The 19,864-nt window shown below is 39.2% G+C and overlaps 1 protein-coding gene across 1 annotated transcript in view; it reads left to right on the top strand.

The window, feature by feature from the left end:
* Positions 1–18,880: 18,880 nt before the first annotated feature.
* Positions 18,881–19,864, top strand: part of KHDRBS2 (KH RNA binding domain containing, signal transduction associated 2) — a gene marked incomplete at both ends in the record, with an annotated part of 653,704 nt that continues 652,720 nt past the window's right edge. The window contains one exon of the mRNA XM_079713609.1: positions 18,881–18,971. Within this exon, the coding sequence (XP_079569735.1) occupies positions 18,881–18,971 (91 nt within the window). The remainder of the gene's footprint in view (positions 18,972–19,864) is intronic.

Here is a 19,864-nt window from a genome sequence, read left to right as displayed (position 1 = left end):
TGACTATCCTTTATTCAGGTTGTGAAATTTTCTTGTGCCACATTTGGTAAAATATATTTTCCCATAGAATTATTCTGGACTTATATTTTTGTAACTAGAAAAAGTAGAATTTGCTTGCTGATATTCTAGAAACTTTCTCTGTGAAATAATATTTTTTTATCTCACCTATAAATTGACCTTAACTTATTTGAAAGGGTATCCAGTGTGGGACTACAGTGTTCTGCTTTAATAAAGCTTTTATCTACCTTCATATAGTAAACATAATTATTTTATATACTTAAGCCTCCCAGGATATTATGTTTTATATTAACACATAAGGATATATTACTATAAGTCTACTGTATTAAAATTTTATCTGTAAACTACATGTATGCGATTCAGGATTTAATTTTAAACTGAAAATTACTTTTTATTGAGATTTTAAAATGAATTTCTGTATTTCCAATTAGGAATATTTTCTTTAGAACAAGAAAAAATATATATCTAAATGTCAGACAATTAGAAAAACATTTTAAAAATATCTATCAAACTTAAATAGCTGTCATACTTAAAAGGAATGTCTATGTACATTAATTGTACTTTTACAGGTGTCCCTCAAATTTGTTTTTATTCCCAATGCATTAAAATATACCAAAATATAGCAGTGAACTCTAATTCTGTTTACTTGAAAAATATTGTAATTTCTGTTTTGATCAAAATAATAAGTTCCTGTAAGATATACTTATTTTCAGAAAAAGCACCTCACCAGACACAAGATCTGCTGGCACCTTGATCTTAGAATTCCAGCCTCCAGAACTGTGGGAAATAAATGCTTGCTGTTTTTTTTTTTAAAGTGTTAATAAGATAAATTAATAGAAAAAATGAGAACATGGATAAACAACTGTACTAAGAAAAAGACTACAATTATTACCAAACAGTAATGTAACTTCAAGTATACAAAATAAAAATGTCTGTCTGGAAGTTTGGGGTCAAGATTGGATAAATCAAGGGTTAAATTTGGGAGAGAGTAAGGGATGCTAAGTAACCTTTGTTCAAGAGGGAAACACAGAATCCCCAGGTATGAAGCCATGGGCCTCTCTTATTCCCTCAATACTAGGGAGAACGAAGCCTGGAACTTGCCTCTCAATGAATTAATAGGGACACAGCAAGGAAGGTGCAGATGAGAAAAGGCTACCTGTCACAGAAAGTGTGTAGTTTCCTAATTCAAAATAGAGGGTAGAATAGGAGGGGGATGGCCTGATGGAACCCAAAATAAGTTAGAAAACATCATTGGGAAGGAAAAGTACAGAATGGGAGGATGGTGGGTAAAGTGTTGCTCTAATTGTTCAGGAGTCCACTGGACCAGGGTTCTTGGTCTCCTTAACCAATAGAAATTGATCAGAGGCCTGGCAAGAAACTGAGGCAAGACTTTATTGGGGCACCTGCTGCAACAGGGGGAAGTGAGAACAAGTTTGGGTTCCCTTGCTCACTCCCCAAGCGGAGCGAGCAGGTTCCTTACATGGGGTGAGGGTAGGGGTGTGTCCAGGGGTCGGGCCAGAGGGGTGGCTTAGGTGGTTTGCCCACCTCTTTGGTGGTGTTGAGTGCAGGGGGCATGCACAGTACCCTGCTGTTGCTCTTAACACCCTGCTTTTGCTCCCGGCTCTTCAGAATTGGTAGTTGGGTTTGTTTGTTTTGGTCTTTTTGTATTTTGTTGGCCATAATTTGCCCCAACTGAGCATGCATGCAGTCATTTTTAGTCCCTTATAGTTTCTTTGTATTTTGTTGCTTGAGGATACTTTTGTCCAGGTGCAAACACTGCAGCAAAGTGTCCCAAGTCCCAGGTCCCAGCCTGTCTCAAAAAGACCTCATTTAGAGTTAAAATGATTGGGTTTTCAATATACAATGTATAAATATGCCAACTGAGTGCAATGTGAAGACCACATATAAAGATACATAATTTATTTGATATTAAATTTTTGTGTATTATTCTCACACAACCATTAGCAGTGAACTATATACCAAGTAAGTTCATGAAGAGTGAAGCTTGTTTTTGTCGACTTAGAGATAGAGCATACACATACTGACAGCCTTCACTTGTATACAGTTGTGTGTGTGTATGTTTATTGCTTTCACTGGGATATGAACTCTTTAAAGTAACAATTAATTTTTCTTTTATATCCATTCATCACTTAGTGCAAATCCTTTCATATAATGAGTTGCCAAAGACTGTAAGAGTTATATAGTTTGTGTTTTGATATAACCTCTTTACATTTGCATCTAATACTTAGGACAAGCAGTTTGCATGACGGTTTACACTATATATATATCTATATCTATATCTATATCTATATATATATATATATCTCACAATACCTGAACTCCAGGACACTGAGCAATTGACATGATAAAGAAAAGCAGGACACTTTTAAAAGAAGGAATCTAGGGGAAATAACTCTATATATCACTAAATTATTATCTTTTCTATAAAAATGTATTACAGCCTCTCCCCGGGAGCTGCACTGTCATCTCTCTTGGTTGGAATTGGCAGCGCCCTTTTATTTACTCCTCTTACTTCTCATTTAAATAACATGCACTAGACTGTCACTCCTGATTTTACTACTTTGTACTGCCTATGGGCTTTTTTTCAACTCATTTAAAAGGCATTATGCTTCGATAATGGCCTGTCTAAAGATGGAATAAAATTATGATTTTTTTAAACTTCAATTTAATGAATGCCAGATGCTACCAGAGATATAGGGCTTCTCATGAAAAGTTCTACTCTAGTTGAACTCTTTATATATTGTTCTTTATCGGAAACTTTGCAGAGTATATATACATGAATATGTGTGAATAAATATGTAAATAAATTTGCAAAAGTAATTTTCATCATTATAGCTAATTAGTATTGATAGAATCCTGGAATTTGTTTGACTTTATTTATAGGATTCACATACAAAAAGGAAGCACTTTTTAGTAGTAAGAACTCAGGCCTGGGGATTTGGCAGATCTGGCTTCTAATTCTTGTTCTGCTTTTTTTCTGGCTCTGTAATGTTGGTGACATTACTTAACTTCTCTGAGTTACCTATCTGGAAAATGGTGATGACAAGCTCTATGACTAAGGTCTGATTTAGATAACATTGTAAACCACTAGCCTTCAAAAACATTAGTATTCCCCTTGGAGAGAAATGAGAGAAATTACTGGTCTAAATACAGGTCCTCTTGTCTTTTTTTTCCCTCTCTAGAATATATAACAACCAAAAGAAAATGACATGTTTGCACAGCAACTTAATCTACTTATGAGTAACACAAAGAGAAAAAAAAAAAAAAAACCCAGGTTCAGTGAGAATTCCTAAACTGGCTATAGATCTACTGGTAAAATTATAAATAATTATGAATTTTTTTTTTTTTTTTTTTTTTTTTCAGTACGCGGGCCTCTCACTGTTGTGGTTTCTCCCGTTGCGGAGCACAGGCTCCGGATGTGCAGGCTCAGCGGCCATGGCTCACGGGCCCAGCCGCTCCGCGGCATATGGGATCTTCCTGGACTGGGACACGAACCCGCATCCCTTGCATCGGCAGGCAGACTTTCAACCACTGCGCCACCAGGGAAGCCCTAATAATTATGAATTTTAAAATGCATTTAACAAATATGTTCATTTCTGAAGGTATATGTATTTTATATATATATATATATATATATATATATATATATATTGCTCTTACATGTGAAAACAATCAGAATTGATCTTAAAATATTGTTTTGAAATTCATATCCACTGGATTTAACTCTCCAAGTGAAAATGAAACAGGTAAATAGAAATTTTATAAATCATGTTTAGATACTGCCCCCCAAGAAAATACTCTGCATACCTTTTGTAATCATGTTTATGGGTCAAGACTAACAGATTTCTCTGCAAGTCCAGGAACAGAAATATAGGGATTAAATTCATGAATGTCTTATAAAGTGCCCTGTCTGCTACTATAATTGTTTGTAAGGAAGTAAAATACATTAAAAGGACTTTTGCCTGTACAGTAATGAACATGAAAGTATTCTGCTGAATATAAAATCACTTATTTTTCCTAGAAATCAATCCAATTGGATAAATACCTGCATACCTTATGAAAGTTTTTCAATCCTAAACATCTCTCTTAAACTTGCTTTGTGTTCCATTGTCAATAGTCATGTTTTGCCTTTCACCAAATGACACTTTTCAGTAATGAATATAAAAAACGAATTGAAGCCAATATTCATCCTGAATAACATTAGATTGTTCTTAGTGCTCTTAGCTATCCCCGTCTTTAATTTTATTTAAAGATTTTTTTGTCATATGATGTTGGTATACCATTTAGATTTTTCTCAGTTTTTTTTTTTTTGTTGTTGTTGCATTTATCAATCTGGTTTCACGTGTTCTTTTGGTTTGCCTTGCAGGAAATTTAAATTTACCCTCATTTTAATTTCTACAAGCTGTCTTTGAGACTTCAGTCCCTTTTTTTTTTTAACCTATGCCAAAGAACACTTTATAGACATTGGTGGAACAGTGCACTGCCAATCCTTTTAGCTGAGCTATATTTTATTTTTAATGAAAGATTATTAGTATTCATGTGAGAATATTATATATTTTGAGTTCAGTCACATTTCCATTTGGCTGCTTTGTAGAAATAATTTTTCTTTTTATGGAGGACTTATCAGAGAATTTTAGAAAGGAAAAAGCCTTTGAAAGCCATTATGCTGCCCCCAGCAAATGAATACTTTTTTGATGTAATGGTCATATCATACATAAAAATTATTTTCACCTAAAAAGAAGACAGTTCTTCATTGACTAATTCTTTAAAAATGGCTAATTGTGTAGTAAATTTCTGCAACTGTTATTTTAAAAGGAATAATTGAGCCAACATAATTATTGTATTACTTTTCTTTGGAAAGAAATAAGCAGGTAATTCACACATAAGTGTTTTGTGCTTTGAGTGAGATTTGTAAAGTTGTTTAAAAAGTTTGGTAATTTGTGGCCAAATTAATTAATTCAGTGCATGCAATGACAAAGGCTACATGATGTAAGTATGGCTGTCCATGGTTAGCTAGTAAACTGGGGTTTGGATAAGATACTTTGAGGTTATTTTTGGTCATATCTAGCTTTTTTTTTTTAATTCCCACTATTTAGGGGTAATTTAATGATATATTTTTTAATAAACTCATTTATTTTTATTTATTTATTTTTGGTTGCGTTGGGTCTTTGTTGCTGCACATGGGCTTTCTCTAGTTGCCGCAAATGGGGGCTACTCTTCACTGCAGAGCACGGGATCTAGGTACATGGGCTTCAGTAGTTGTGGTTTGTGGGCTCTAGAGAGCAGGCTCAGTAGCTGTGGTGCACGGGCTTAGTTGCTCCGTGGCATGTGGGATCTTCCCGAACCAGGGCTCAAACCCATGTCCCCTGCATTGGCAGGCAGATTCTTAATCACTGCCCGATTAGGGAAGCCCCATATTTAGATTTTTCTGTTTTTTTTTAAGTAATTTCAGATTTTCAGAAAAGTGCTAAAATAATAGAGAAAATTCCAATATACCCTTCATCCAATTTCTTCAAATGTTAATATTTTACCTCATTTGCTCTATCACTTTATATTTTTTCTCTCTCTCTGTATCTTTGTCTCTCCTTCTCCCTTTTTCTGTATATACATGTATGTACATACATTTTTCCTTAATTATTTGAAAGTTACATACACAATGCCCTTTTATCCCTTAAATGCTTTATGTTCAAAACACAGACATTCACTTGTATAATCACAATACCATTAGCAAAATCTGTAAACTAAAAGAATAGACCTTATTCACATTTTGCCAATTATCCCATCACTGTCCTTTATGGTAAAAAATAAATATAAAATAAAACCAAAATCTTGTCCAGGATCCAATCTAGAATTACACTTTGTGTTTAGTTGCCATGTATTGAGATACTTTTCACAATACTTATTAGCTCTTTGCTGGTTGGATGGTCATGGTATCACCCAACATCTTACACAATGTCTGTGTCTTTGATTTTTTTTATTTCTTGTCTCTCCTGTGTTGGGCTGATGAAATCTCGGCTCTGGAACTGTGTTTTCTAATTTCATTATCATTATTTTCAAATGGCTCACACCTGCTTTATGAGAACTATTTTATACAGTAGGATTTCATAATGAATGTTTCCTGTATGGTAATATCGTTTAATATGAGAGACCAGGATGATTTAAATAATTACACCAAACAAGCATCTGCAGTATTTTAAAAACTTGAATGGAATGATATTCTCTTAAAATACTATTTCAATATTAACTAATCCTTTCCATGAATGTTTTTTTAAAAATCCCTCTAACTGAAATTGAATCCACTCTTTTTTCCCTTGCTTTAATCATGATATAAAACAATTGCTTATACCTTTACCTCTGTGGCAGAAGTTTTAGTGTACTTGAAGACTGTTTTTATTAAATCATCTCTTAGCCTTCATCTATTTATTTTATACTAAATACAACAGACATCAGATCTTTATTTGCTGTGTATGAAAAATATTTTACTGATGTGATTTTTTTTACCTTAATATATTGATCTCCAGAACTAATAAATACATGAGCTACAATTCAACAATTCAAGGATTTAACTTTAACAAGACAGTCGATAACTTTCACCTTGGAACAAAAGCTTCCTTTCCCTTCCCCAGAACACAGTGACTGCTCTTCGGCTGCTGTCAAGGCCAGCACAAGTGTGTCAGTGCAGTGACTGTCCACAGAGATACAACAAGATGAACTGGTCATTTTTCCAAATAGAGATAATTTCAATATCAGAAATGGTTTGAATTGTTAGGCCACTTTAGAATTAAGAAGAGTTTACATTTGTGAGGATTCAGAATAGCAGTATTCCAAACACAATAGTAAGCTTTCAACAAATATCAGTTCCTTTGTCTCTCTTCTTCTGCCCTTTAATTATACAGTTGTATCAGCTTAAATCCCATACAATATGCTAATTTTAAAGCTTTGCAATCAGAAAACACTTTTTTTATACACACACACACACACACACACACACACAGATATAGGCCAGATTTGAGTGGAGAATATTCATTTTGTGCTGTTGCATATTAGCATACAGCATCATTTTTGGCTCTGAACACACTATATATGATAGATTTTTTACTGCACATGCTACTACTGCTTGGTTGTCAACAGAGCCAACTCTCCATTCCCTTCCCTTCTTGCAACCCTAAAACATATCATGGAAGTTATGACTTAAATTAATAGAAATATTAAAGCAGCAACTTCCATGTAATGGGCTCTGTCAAGCTCTTCAGTAGGTGAAAATGAGTCAGTATTTTGGTCCTTCATTATACTCTGTCCTAGAGTCATTACATAAATGATTGGGCTGCTACAATTTTATTAACCCATAGTTCTCATTGTGAGTTCTACTAATCCTTGGAGTAAGTAGGTTAGTGTGGTATCCCTAAAGTTGATGAGAACTCTGAAATAGAAACTGCATGTTGTACTTGATAATACAGTTTGGGTATTTTTTTATTAGTGTACAAAGATAAGCCTGATTAAATGACCTGCAGCATGGCCTTACCTATAAGGGTTTGTGAAAGTATTGAATTAGCTACAGGACATATTCTACAGTGCATGCCTTATTCATCCTTCAAAACCAAATTTGGTTGGTGCAAAATTTTCCATAATATCCCGTTGTTGAAATTATAGTGCTGTAAATGGAATGCCATTGAAGAAAAGTCTTTCAGGACCAGAACTCATGTTTAAAATAAGATAAATCTTTATGTAAGATATATGAATCAATTCAGTGGTGAGTTTGGTTAAGTTATTTACACCATTAAGAGAGGTGGTAGTCTTACCAGTAATTATAATTTATTCATGTATAGGCACATAATACTCTCATTTCAACAATGATCTATAGAAGGCTCTCAATTTATTTACATTTATGTTTATTAAATTTTTGCATTATTAAGGTTGCCCTGAGAAAATCCACTAAACAGTTGTGTCACCTATTAAATATTTATATGTGAATTAAATGGAGAACACAGAGTGACATAGAGTCATCTACTGAAAACACATGAATTTGATGCTGGATAAGTGTATGTGTAGGGCACTTGGAGAATCTGCCTTTATTCAGCCATATCCTGTTTGGAAATAAGCAATATTTGTGAGTCCGTTCCGAAGCATACTGATTATTAAGGACCAATGTAGCTTCTATATTTTTATTCTATAATGCCCATCATGTGTTAAATATACAAACTATCCTAAAGATTAGGTTAACATTCATTTTCTTTTAATTTTTAAAGATACAGAAATGCACTTTTTTTTTCTGTTAGAATGCATTTTAGGCTTTGCTGAGTGTTTACCTGAGAAAATAAAATTATAAATATTTCCTGATAATAAGTAAGAAAAGTAAAAGTTAGCTAGCTTACCATATTTATTAATGCCCTGGATATCCAGAGACACTGTATGATAAAGTCACCCCTTGGACAGCTCTCCATGGTATCTCCTTAGTGCACCTTTAATCACTGGAAAACAGGACTGTGGAAAACAGGACTGTGAATGGATAATGTAAATGCTGCATTTTTTGATTCATGAAACTGGATTTGTGCATGTCCCCCATCAGCACCATGTGCTTTAGATTAAAAGGCTCGGTAGGCTAGTCAGTTCCAGGAGTAAGCCAAGCTCTTTCAGATCACATGGCTTTCGCATGGGCAAACCCAGCTGCCTGGAGTGCCTTTTTCTGTTCATTTTACACAGATAGCTCCTTCCTTTCCACTAAATTTTGCTTTAAATGTCAACTCTTGAGCAAGACTGCATGTCTATCCTGGCAAAAAAATGAGGCCTTCCCTTATTCTCTTCCTTAACTCCTTGCTTGGTTTCCTCTTGGCCTTTATTGCAGCCAGCAATTACCTGTTCTCTTGTGTATTTGGTTTTGTCTTTCCCCATTTGAAAATCATCTCTATGATGACAGAGCATGAATGCTTGTAGCTCATTCACCAATTTTTCTCCAATTTTTCCCTAGGCTCTTTTCAATATTCAATAAACATTATTGAATGCATACATGCATAAATAAATTAAATATTTAATGTACAAAAGGGTAGGCTAAAGCAGTGTAAATGGTACCTAACAGACTTGAATTTTAATCTCAACTTTAGCATTAACTAGCTTAATGTTAAATTTTTTTCGTGTGATGAGAACTTAATATCTCCTCTCATCAACTTTTAACCATGCAATACGGTATTATTAACTATAGTCATCATTCTATATATGACATCCCCAGGACTTACATATTTTATAACTGGAAGCTTGTACATTTTGACAACGTTCACACATTTTGGCCACTACCCTATCACAAGATACTCTTATAGGTCTAGGGTAACAACATTGTAGGGAACACAGATCATTTTAAAGTGTTATATATTTTATATAGGAAAGCTCTTGATTAAAAAGAAATTCCTGAAAAAATGTGATTTTTTTCCTACAGTCAAAAAACAAAATTATCAATGAGTCATGGTTCTCACAGCTTATTTCATGAAATTTTAACATTCCTATCACATGTGTTAGTGACATAGTCCCGTCCCATTGGTCACGTGGTAGCATAGACTCAGCTTCTGGGTGGGGTGAAGGTGACTGATGCCAAATGAGGTCATATTTGTTACTCCTGGGTCACTGAGCTTCTCTGTCTCTGCCTTAGTTTCCACAACTATAAAACAAAGAAAGTAATACTTATGTCTGTGTTTTTTCAGACTGCTTCCGTAAGGACAAATTGAGATAATGGATGTCAAGGCATGTTAAATTTTTTAAAAATTATATAAGTAAGAGATAATCTCTAACCTTACTTTGAAAAATAAATAAGAAAAATTTGAATACAGTAAGAGAACTTGGGAAAGTTTCAGCATGCTTTATTTGTAGGAAAATTAGCCTCCATTTTTTCCACAAACAAAAATGGTGGGGAAGAGGTGAATTGGAAAATGATTGTTTGTGAAAAGAGATGGTAGAAAGATTGTTTTGTAGTATCTGAAGCATGGAAGCTGCATTTTCATGCCCCATTTGTAAAAGAAGGATGGGCAGTGTTGGTGATACCGGAGGGTTTAACTGTCCTTTAAAACAGAAGTGGAATAGATACAAAGTAGCCCAGCAGCAACACCTAGTGAAAGAGACTGTCACATCTTAAATAAAGGAGAGAGATTTGAGAAGATGGCGGAAGAATAAGACGCGGAGATCACCTTCCTCCCCACAGATACATCAGAAATACATCTACACGTGGAACTGCTCCTATAGAACACCCACTGAACGCTGGCAGAAGACCCCAGACCTCCCAAAAGGCAAGAAACTCCCCACGTACCTGGGTAGGGCAAAAGTAAAGAGAAAAAACAGAGACAAAAGAATAGGGACAGGACCCGCACCAGTGGGAGGGAGCCGTGAAGGAGGAAAGGTTTCCACAAACTACGAAGCCCCTTCGCAGGCGGAGACTGCGGGTGGCGGAGGGGGGAAGCTTCAGAGCCACAGAGGAGAGCGCAGCAACAAGGGTGTAAAAAACAAAGCGGAGAGATTCCCGCACAGAGGATCGGTGCCGACTGGCATTCACCAGCCCGAGAGGCTTGTCTGCTCACACACCGGGTTAGGCGGGGGCCGGGAGGTGAGGCTCAGGCTTCGGTCGGATGCCGGGAAAGGACTGGGGTTGGCGGCGTGAACACAGCCTGAAGGGGTTAGTGCACCACGGCTAGCCGGCAGGGAGTCCGGGAAAAAGTCTGGAGCTGCCGAAGAGACAAGAGACTTTTCTTGCCTCTTTGTTTCCTGGTGCGCGAGGAGAGGGGATTAAGAGCGAAGCTTAAAGGAGCTCCAGAGACAGGCACGAGCCACGGCTATCACCGCGGACCCCAGAGACGGGAATGAGAAGCTAAGGCTGCTGCTGCCGCCACCAAGAAGCCTGTGTGCGAGCACAGGTCACCCTCCACACCTCCCCTCCCGGGAGCCTGTGCAGCCCGCCACTGCCAGGGTCCCGTGATCCAGGGACAACTTCCCCGGGAGAACGCACGGCGTGCCTCAGGCTGGTGCACCATCCCGCCGGCCTCTGCCGCTGCAGGCTCGCCCGGAATCCGTACTCCTCCCTCCCCTCAGGCCTGAGTGAGCCAGAGCCCCTGAATCAGCTGCTCCTTTAACCCCGTCCTGTCTGAGCAAAGAACAGACGCGCTCAGGTGACGAACACGCAGAGGCGGGGCCAAATCCAAAGCTGAACCCCGGGAGCTGTGCAAACAAAGAAGAGGAAGGGAAATTTCTCCCACCAGCCTCAGAAGCATTGGATTAAAGATCCACAAGCAACTTGATGTGCTCTGCACCTGTGGAATACCTGAATAGACAAGGAATCATCCCAAATTGAGGAGGTGGACTTTGGGAGCAAGATAGATTGTTTTTTCCCCTTTTCCTCTTTTTGTGAGTGTGTATGTGTATGCTTGTGTGTGATTTTGTCTTTATAGCTTTGCTTTCACCATTTGTCCTAGGGTTCTGTCATCCGTTTTTTTTTTTTGTTTTTTGTTTTACTTTATAAAAATTTTTCCTTGATAACTATTTTTTACTTTAATAACTTTATTTTATTTTATCTTACTTTATTTAATTTTATCCTCCTTCTTTCTTTCTTCCTATTTTTTCTCCCTTTTGTTCTGATCCATGTGGAGGACAGGCTCTTGGTGCTCCAGCCAGAAGTCAGTGTTGTGCCTTTGAGGTGGGAGAGCCAACTTCAGGACACTGGTCCACAAGAGATATCCCAGCTCCACGTAATATCAAACAGTGAAAATCTCCCAGAGATCTCCATCTCAACACCAAGACCCAGCTTCACTCAACGACCAGCAAGCAACAATGCTGGACACCCTATGCCAAACAACAAGCAAGACAGGAACACAGCCCCATCCAATAGCAGAGAGGCTGCCTAAAATCATACTAAAGCCACAGCCACCCCAAAACACACCACCAGACGTGGACCTGCCAACAAGAAAGACAAGATCAAGCCTCATCCACCAGAACACAGGCACTAGTACTCTCCACCAGGAAACCTACACAACTCACTGAACAAACCTTAGCAACTGGGGACAGACACCAAAAACAAGAGGAACTACGAATCTGCAGCCTGAGAAAAGGAGACCCCAAACACAGTAAGATAAGCAAAATGAAAAGACAGAAATTCACACAGCAGATGAAGAAGCAAGGTAAAAACCCACCAGACCTAACAAATGAAGAGGAAATAGGCAGTCTACCTGAAAAAGAATTCAGAATGATGATAGTAAAGATGATCCAAAATTTTAGAAATAGAATACAGAAAATGCAAGAAACATTTAACAAGGAACTAGAAGAACTAAAGAGTAAACAATCAATGAAGAACAACACAATAAATGAAATTTATAATACTCTGGAAGGGATCAATAGCAAAATAACTGAGGCAAAAGAACGGATAAGTTACCTGGAAGATAAAACAGAGGAAATAACTACTGCAGAGCACAATAAAGAAAAAAGAATGAAAATAACTGAGGAGAGTACCAGAGACCTCTGGGACAACATTAAACACACCAACATATGAATCATAGGGGTCCCAGTAGAAGAAGAGAAAAAGAAAGGGACTGAAAAAATATTTGAAGAGATTATAGTTGAAAACTTCACTAATATGGGAAAGGAAGTAGTTAATCAAGTCCAGGAAGCACAGAGATTCCCATACAGGAAAAATCCAAGGAGAAACACAACACAACACATATTAATCAAACTATCAAAAATTAAGTACAAAGAAAACATATTAAAAGCAGCAAGGGAAAAAAACCAAATAACACACAAGGGAATCCCCATAAGGTTAACAGCTGATCTTTCAGCAGAAACTCTGCAGGCCAGAAGGGAGTGGCAGGACATATTTAAAGTGATGAAGGAGAAAAACCTGCAACCAAGATTACTCTACCCAGCAAGGATCTCATTCAGATTTGATGGAGAAATTAAACCTTTACAGACAAGCAAAAGCTGAGAGAGTTCAGCACCACCAAACCAGCCTTACAGCAAATGCTAAAGGAACTTCTCTAGGCAAGGAACACAAGAGAAGGAAAAGACCTAAAATAACAGACACAAAACAATGAAGAAAATGGGAATAGGAACATACATATCAATAATTACCTTAAAAGTAAATGGATTAAATGCCCCCAGCAAAAGACACAGACTGGCTAAATGGATACAAAAACAAGACCCATATATATGCTGTCTACAAGAGACCCACTTTAGACCTAGGGACACATACAGTCTGAAAGTGAGGGGATGGAGAAAGATATTCCATGCAAATGGAAACCAAAAGAAAGCTGGAGTAGCAATTCTCATATCAGAAAAAAATAGACGTTAAAATAAAGACTACTACAAGAGACAAAGAAAGGACACTACATAATGATCAAGGGATCGATCCAAGAAGAAATTATAACAATTGTAAATATTTATACACCCAACATAGGAGCACCTCAATACATAAAGCAAATACTAACAGCCATAAAAAGGGGAAATCGACAGTAATACAATCATATTACGGGACTTTAACACCCCACTTTCACCAGTGGACAGATCATCCAAAATGAAAATAAATAAGGAAACACAAGTTTTAAATAATACATTAAACAAGATGTACTTAATTGATATTTATAGGACATTCCATCCAAAAACAACAGAATACACAGTTTTCTCAAGTGCTCATGGAACATTCTCCAGGATAGATCATATCCTGGGTCACAAATCTAGCCATGATAAATTTAAGAAAATTGAAATCGTATCAAGAATCTTTTCCTACCACAACACTATGAGACTAGGTACCAATTACAGGAAAAGATCTGTAAAAAATACAAACACTTGGAGGCTAAACAATACACTACTTAATAACGAAGTGATCACTGAAGAAATCAAAGAGGAAATCAAAAAATACCTAGAAAAAAATGACAACAGAGACACGACAACCCAAAACCTATGGAATGCAGCAAAAGGAGTTCTAAGAGGGAAGTTTATAGCAATACAATCCTACCTTAAGAAACAGGAAACATCTCAAATAAACAACCTATACTTGCACCTAAAGCAATTAAAGAAAGAAAAACAAAACAAAAGAACCCCCGAAAGTTAGCAGAAGGAAAGAAATCATAAAGACCAGATCAGAAATAAATGAAAAAGAAATGAAGGAAACGATAGCAAAGATCAATAAAACTAAAATCTGGTTCTTTGAGAAGATAAACAAAATTGATAAATCATTAGCCAGACTCATCAAGAAAAAAAGGGAGAAGATACAAAACAATAGAATTAGAAATGAAAAAGGATAAGTAACAACTGACACTGCAGGAATACAAAGGATCATGAGAGATTACTACAAGCAACTCTATGCTAATAAAATGGACAACCTGGAAGAAACGGACAAATTCTTAGAAATGCACAAGCTTCCAAGACTGAACCAGGAAGAAACAGAAAATATGAACAGATGAATCTCAAGCACTGAAATTTAAACTGTGATTAAAAATCTTCCAACGAACAAAAGCCCAGGACCAGATGGCTTCACAGGCAAATTCTATCAAGCATTTAAAGAAGAGCTAACACCTATCCTTCTCAAACTCTTCCAAAATATAGCAGAGGGAGGAACGCTCCCCAACTCATTCTATGAGGCCACCATCACCCTGATACCAAAACCAGAGAAAGATGTCACAAAAAAAGAAAACTACAAGCCAATATCACTGATGAACATAGATGCAAAAATCCTCAACAAAACACTAGCAAACAGAATCCAACAGCACATTAAAAGGATCATAAACCATGACCATGTGGGGTTTATTCCAAGAATGCAAGGATTCTTCAGTATACGCAAATCAGTCAACGTGATCCACCATATTAACAAATTGAAGGAGAAAAACCATATGACCATCTCAACAGATGCAGAGAAAGCTTTCAACAAAATTCAACATCCATTTATGATAAAAACCCTGGAGAAAGTAGGCATAGAGGGAACTTTCCTCAACATAATAAAGGCCATATATGACAAACCCACAGCCAACATCATCCTCAATAGTGAAAAACTGAAACCATTTCCACTAAGATCAGGAACAAGACAAGGTTGCCCACTCTCACCAATATTATTCAACATAGTTTTGGAAGTTTTAGCCACAGCAATCAGAGAAGAAAAAGAAATAAAAGGAATCCAAATTGGAAAAGAAGAAGTAAAGCTGTCACTGTTTGCAGATGACATGACACTATACATAGAGAATCCTAAAGATGCTACCAGAAAACTACTAGAGCTAATCAATTAATTTGGTAACGTAGCAGGATACAAAATTAATGCACAAAAATCTCTGGCATTCTTATACACTAATGATGAAAAATCTGAAAGTGACATTAGGAAAACACTCCCATTTACCATTGCAACAAAAAGAATAAAATATCTAGGAATAAACCTACCTAAGGAGACAAAAGACCTGCATACAGAAAATTGTAAGACACTGATGAAAGAAATTAAAGATGATGCAAATAGATGGAGAGATATACTATGTTCTTGGAATGGAAGAATCAACATTGTGAAAATGACTCTACTACCCAAAGCAATCTACATATACAATGCAATCCCTATCAAACTACCAATGGCATTTTTCACACAACTAGAACAAAACATTTCACGATTTGTATGGAAACACAAAAGACCCCGAATAGCCAAAGCAATCTTGAGAACGAAAAATGGAGCTGGAGGAATCAGGCTCCCTGACTTCAGACTATATTACAAAGTTACAGTAATCAAGACAGTATGTTACTGGCACAAAAACAGAAATATAGATCAATGGAACAGGATAGAAAGCCCAATGATAAACCCATGCACATATGGTCACCTTATCTTTGATAAAGAAAGCAAGAATATACAGTGGAGAAAAGACAGCCTCTTCAATAAGTGGTGCTGGGGAAACTGGACAGGTACATGTAAAAGTATGAAATTAGAACACTCCTTCACACCATACACAAAAATAAGCCCAAAATGTATTAAAGACCTAAATGTAAGGGCAGACACCATCAAACTCTTAGAGGAAAACTTAGACAGAACACTCTATGACATAAATCACAGCAAGATCCTTTTGACCCACCCCTGGAGGCACAGTGGCTAAGAATCTGCCTGTCAATGAAGGGGACACGGGTCCAATTCCTGGTCCGGGAAGATCCCACATGCTGTGGAGCAACTAAGGTCGTGTACCACAACTACTGAGCCCATGCACCACAACTACTGAAGCCCGTGCACCTAGAGCCTGTGCTTCACAAAAGAAAAATAAAAAAACGGGACTTCCCTGGTGGCTCAGTGGTTGGGAGTCTGCCTGCCGATGCAGGGGACATGGGTTTGTGCCCCAGTCCGGGTAGATCCCACATGCTGCGGAGCGGCTGGGCTCGTGAACCATGGCCACTGAGCCTACGCGTCCGGAGCCTGTGCTCCGCAACGGAAGAGGCCACAGCAGTGAGAGGCCCGCCAAACAAAATAAACAAAATAAACAAAAATAAACAAATGGGACCTAATGAAACTTAAAAGCTTTTCCACAGCAAAGGAAACCATAAACAAGACCAGAAGACAACCCTCAGAATGGGAGAAAATATTTGCAAATGAAGCAACTGACAGAGGATTAATCTCCAAAATTTACAAGCAGCTCATGCAGCTCAATAACAAAAAAACAAACAACCCAATCCAAATGTGGGCAGAAGACCTAAATAGACATTTCTCCAAAGAAGATATACAGATTGCCAACAAACACATGAAAGAATGCTGAACATCATTAATCATTAGAGAAATGCAAATCAAAACTGCAATGAGCTATCATCTCCCACCAGTCAGAATCGCCATCATCAAAAAATCTAGAAACAATAAATGCTGGAGAGGGTGTGGAGAAAAGGGAACCCTCTTGCACTGTTGGTAGGAATGTAAATTGGTAAAGCCACTATGGAGAACAGTATGGAGGTTCCTTAAAAAACTAAAAATAGAACTACCGTACAACCCAGCAATCCCACTACTGGGCATATACCCTGAGAAAACCATAATTCAAAAAGAGTCATGTACCAAAATGTTCATTGCAGCTGTATGTACAATAGCCAGGACATGGAAGCAACCTAAGTGTCCATCAATAGTTGAATGGATAAAGAAGATGTGGCACATATATACAATGGAATATTACTCAGCCATAAAAACAAACGAAATTGAGTTATTTGTAGTGAGGTGGATGGACTTGGAGTCTGTCATACAGACTGAAGTAAGTCAGAAAGAGAAAAACAAATACCGTACGCTAACACATATATATGGAATCTAAGGGGGAAAAAAAAGAAGGTCATGAAGAACCTAGGGGTAAGACAGGAATAAAGACACAGACCTACTATACTAGAGCATGGACTTGAAGATATGGGGAGGGGGAAGGGTAAGCTGTGACAAAGTGAGAGAGTGGAATGGACATATATATACAATACCAAAAGTAAGATAGATAGCTAGTGGGAAGCAGCCGCATAGCACAGGGAGATCAGCTAGGTGGTTTGTGACCACCTAGAGGGGTGGGACAGGGAGGATGGGAGGGAGGGAGACGCAAGAGCGAAGAGATATGGGAACATATGTATATGTATAACTGATTCACTTTGTTATAAAGCAGAAACTAACACACCATTGTAAAGCAATTATACTCCAATAGAGATGTTTTAAAAATACTAAATAAAGGAGAAAAGGGAAAATTGGAGCAGCCGCAGTTACCTGTTTCCTAGTCTCTTCCTTCTTCCACGTTTTCCTAATTCCTTCACAAACTTATTGATTATGTTGCTTTTTAGTTTTAAAATTCAGCCCCCTCCCAGAATCCCTGCCATAGATAGGGATTGGGGGAGGAGGCATGGATGGAGGACAACCAGAACTATGTCAATACCCCAATGATTGTACAGGGGAGGCGTGTTGCTGTGCAACAATATAGCCCGGGAGCCGCTTTATTTGTTTATCAATGAACATTCTACTGCGTCCCTGCGATGTAGGTCAGGCTCATTGGAAACACCAGCCGCCGATCGCATGCAGTTTTCATTATATTTCTAGGCAGGGTGCACAGCTGATTCCTGCACACTGGAGTGCGTCTGAGCTGCAGGACGGAGAGGAGACACCTGTGCCTTAGCGACGCAGGTAAACTCCCATCTACCTTCCCGAGGCTTTCCCGAGTGCTCTCCCATCCCGTCCCCGCGCCCTCCTTATCCCCATCTGCCCTCCCATCTTGGACCCTAGCTTCTCTGTGCAACCGATGTTTTTCCCGCTCTCTCTCGGCACCACAGCAGAAGACAAGGAGGGCTCCACACAACTGGGCATGCCTAATAACCAGGGAGCGCTCTGGCTGCGGGAAGAAAGCGCTTGCACCTTCCGCGCTGCCCTCCCCTCTCCTGCTGCCTCCTGCCACTCAGGCGACCCGACTTGCGGCGAGGTCCAGTGAGGGCCCGCGGCCTCGCGGGGCCCCGCCTCTCGCGGCACCCTCGCCAATCAGCGTCGGGCGGAGGCGGGACGCGCCCTGTGCCCGCCTCTCCAGTTCAGGCTGCTGGTACGAGCTGGGCTGGGCGCGAGCGAGGGACTGAGGCAGGACGGGTCGGGAGGCTCGGGGCCGCGGAGCCCGACGGCGGGGGCGGGCGCGGCGCGGGACTTGAGAGGGCGCCAGACCCCGAGCCGCGGCGGAGGGAGGCGGGAGGCGGGAGGCGGGAGGCGGGAGGCGGGAGGCGGGAGGCGGGAGGCGGGAGGCGGGAGGCGGGAGGCGGGAGGCGGGAGGCGGGAGGCGGGAGGCGGGAGGCGGGAGGCGGGAGGCGAGCGAGCAGGGCTGCCGGCGACCTAGGTCCGAGCGCGCGTAGCCCTGCGCCTGGCCGGGGTCGGTCCGAAGTCCGCGCTATGAAAGAGGAGAAATACTTGCCTGAGCTGATGGCAGAAAAAGATAGCCTGGATCCATCTTTTGTGCACGCCTCGCGCCTGCTAGCCGAAGGTAGGACTTGCTCCCCAGGTGGACACAGACAGCTGGCCCTTGTCACCGCGGCGGGGTTCGGGGAGCGGAGTTGGTGGAGGACGCCCATCTCCTTCGCGGAGACTGTCCCCTAAGGTGCTCGACCCAGAGCTGCGGACAGAGCAGGTCCTCGGGCGGCGGATACTCGCTCCCTCCCTCCCATCGCAGCTGAATTTGGGGAGCCCAGAGCTGCGAGCTCTGTGGCGGTGGAGACGTGCCCTGTTAGGATCTTTGGTGGAGAGACATGAAGAGCTACGCGGTCCACGGGGATATTTTCACTCCGCAGAGGGAAGGGAAATCAATTTCAAGTGAATGGTGATCAGTGTAGTGTTTTAAGAGCTTCTTAGCTACAAATCAGCATTTTTCTTTCTTTCTTTCTTTTTCTTTCTTTCTTTCTTTCTTTCTTTCTTTCTTTCTTTTTTTTTCGTTCTTTCTTTTTTTCTTTCTTCTGCTTGGGAAGCGATTTTGATGTTCTTTAGTCTAATTACAGTCTTTCCTATGGAAAGTCTTAGAATTAACCTAGATTAAATTCTGCGTGTTCTTCGATGTTTGTGAACGTGGAAGAGGCTAAAGTGCTTATCAGTTTATTTGAAGTGTGATGATTGCGTGCTCTGGGAGATGCTGATCCCTGGGAACGCTCCACAATTGATCAGCTGTTTTACCAAGTGTGCATTTTCTTTTGTGTACATGTAATGTTAAAAGAGATTTCATTCCCAGAGGAACAGAAATGTCGTCTTTTGCGCTCTTTTGAAAGGTCGTTTAAACACACACACACACACACACACACACACACACACACACGAACATTAAGTTTTGTATGACAGAAGTATTAACCAAATTACTTCATTTATCTTGAAATAATGCCGTCTAACTGC

Source organism: Hyperoodon ampullatus (assembly GCF_949752795.1).
Source record: "Hyperoodon ampullatus genome assembly, chromosome: 10".
Classification (NCBI taxonomy): domain Eukaryota; kingdom Metazoa; phylum Chordata; class Mammalia; order Artiodactyla; family Ziphiidae; genus Hyperoodon; species Hyperoodon ampullatus.
The sequence above is the reverse complement of the archived record's forward strand: the minus strand, read 5'-3'. Positions and strand labels throughout refer to the sequence as shown.